Raw genomic sequence first — 365 nt, 5'->3', positions numbered from 1 at the left:
AGGAAGCAGATGACCAAGGAGCAGACATAGCACACTGTAGGGGAGCAGACAGACAAGAAAATCAGACATCCAACCTTGAGCAGGACTAGCTACAGGGTCCCTAACCAACCAGCCTAGTCACTAAGTTTTAGGACGTTATTGTTGAGAATCTCATGCTGTTGAGAAGTGCTGAATGGGCAGAATGGAACAAACTCAGGGTCCATCTCCGAATGGGTGTTGCAGCACAGGTAAGGGCATCATGTCATTCCCCAGCACTTGCCCAAGCTAAACTCCACCCCAGTCCATCTAGAGGGAATTCAGTCTTTGGCCCCCTTGCTGGAACAGTCAAAAGGAAGGCAAGTTTTGGGGGGGGGGGGGGGGGAACG

At 51.5% G+C, this 365-nt stretch overlaps 1 protein-coding gene across 1 annotated transcript in view; it reads right to left on the bottom strand.

The window, feature by feature from the left end:
• The window catches only part of STRA6 (stimulated by retinoic acid 6), a 43,904-nt gene that overhangs the window by 11,009 nt on the left and 32,530 nt on the right, over positions 1-365 (bottom strand). The window contains exon 13 of the mRNA XM_025199895.1: positions 1-34. This exon is cut by the window's left edge and continues 33 nt beyond it. Coding sequence (XP_025055680.1) covers positions 1-34 — 34 coding nt within the window. The remainder of the gene's footprint in view (positions 35-365) is intronic.

Source organism: Alligator sinensis, unplaced genomic scaffold, assembly GCF_000455745.1.
Source record: "Alligator sinensis unplaced genomic scaffold, ASM45574v1 scaffold1097_1, whole genome shotgun sequence".
In the NCBI taxonomy this organism is placed as follows: domain Eukaryota; kingdom Metazoa; phylum Chordata; order Crocodylia; family Alligatoridae; genus Alligator; species Alligator sinensis.
This window is presented reverse-complemented; position numbering and strand designations above follow the sequence as displayed.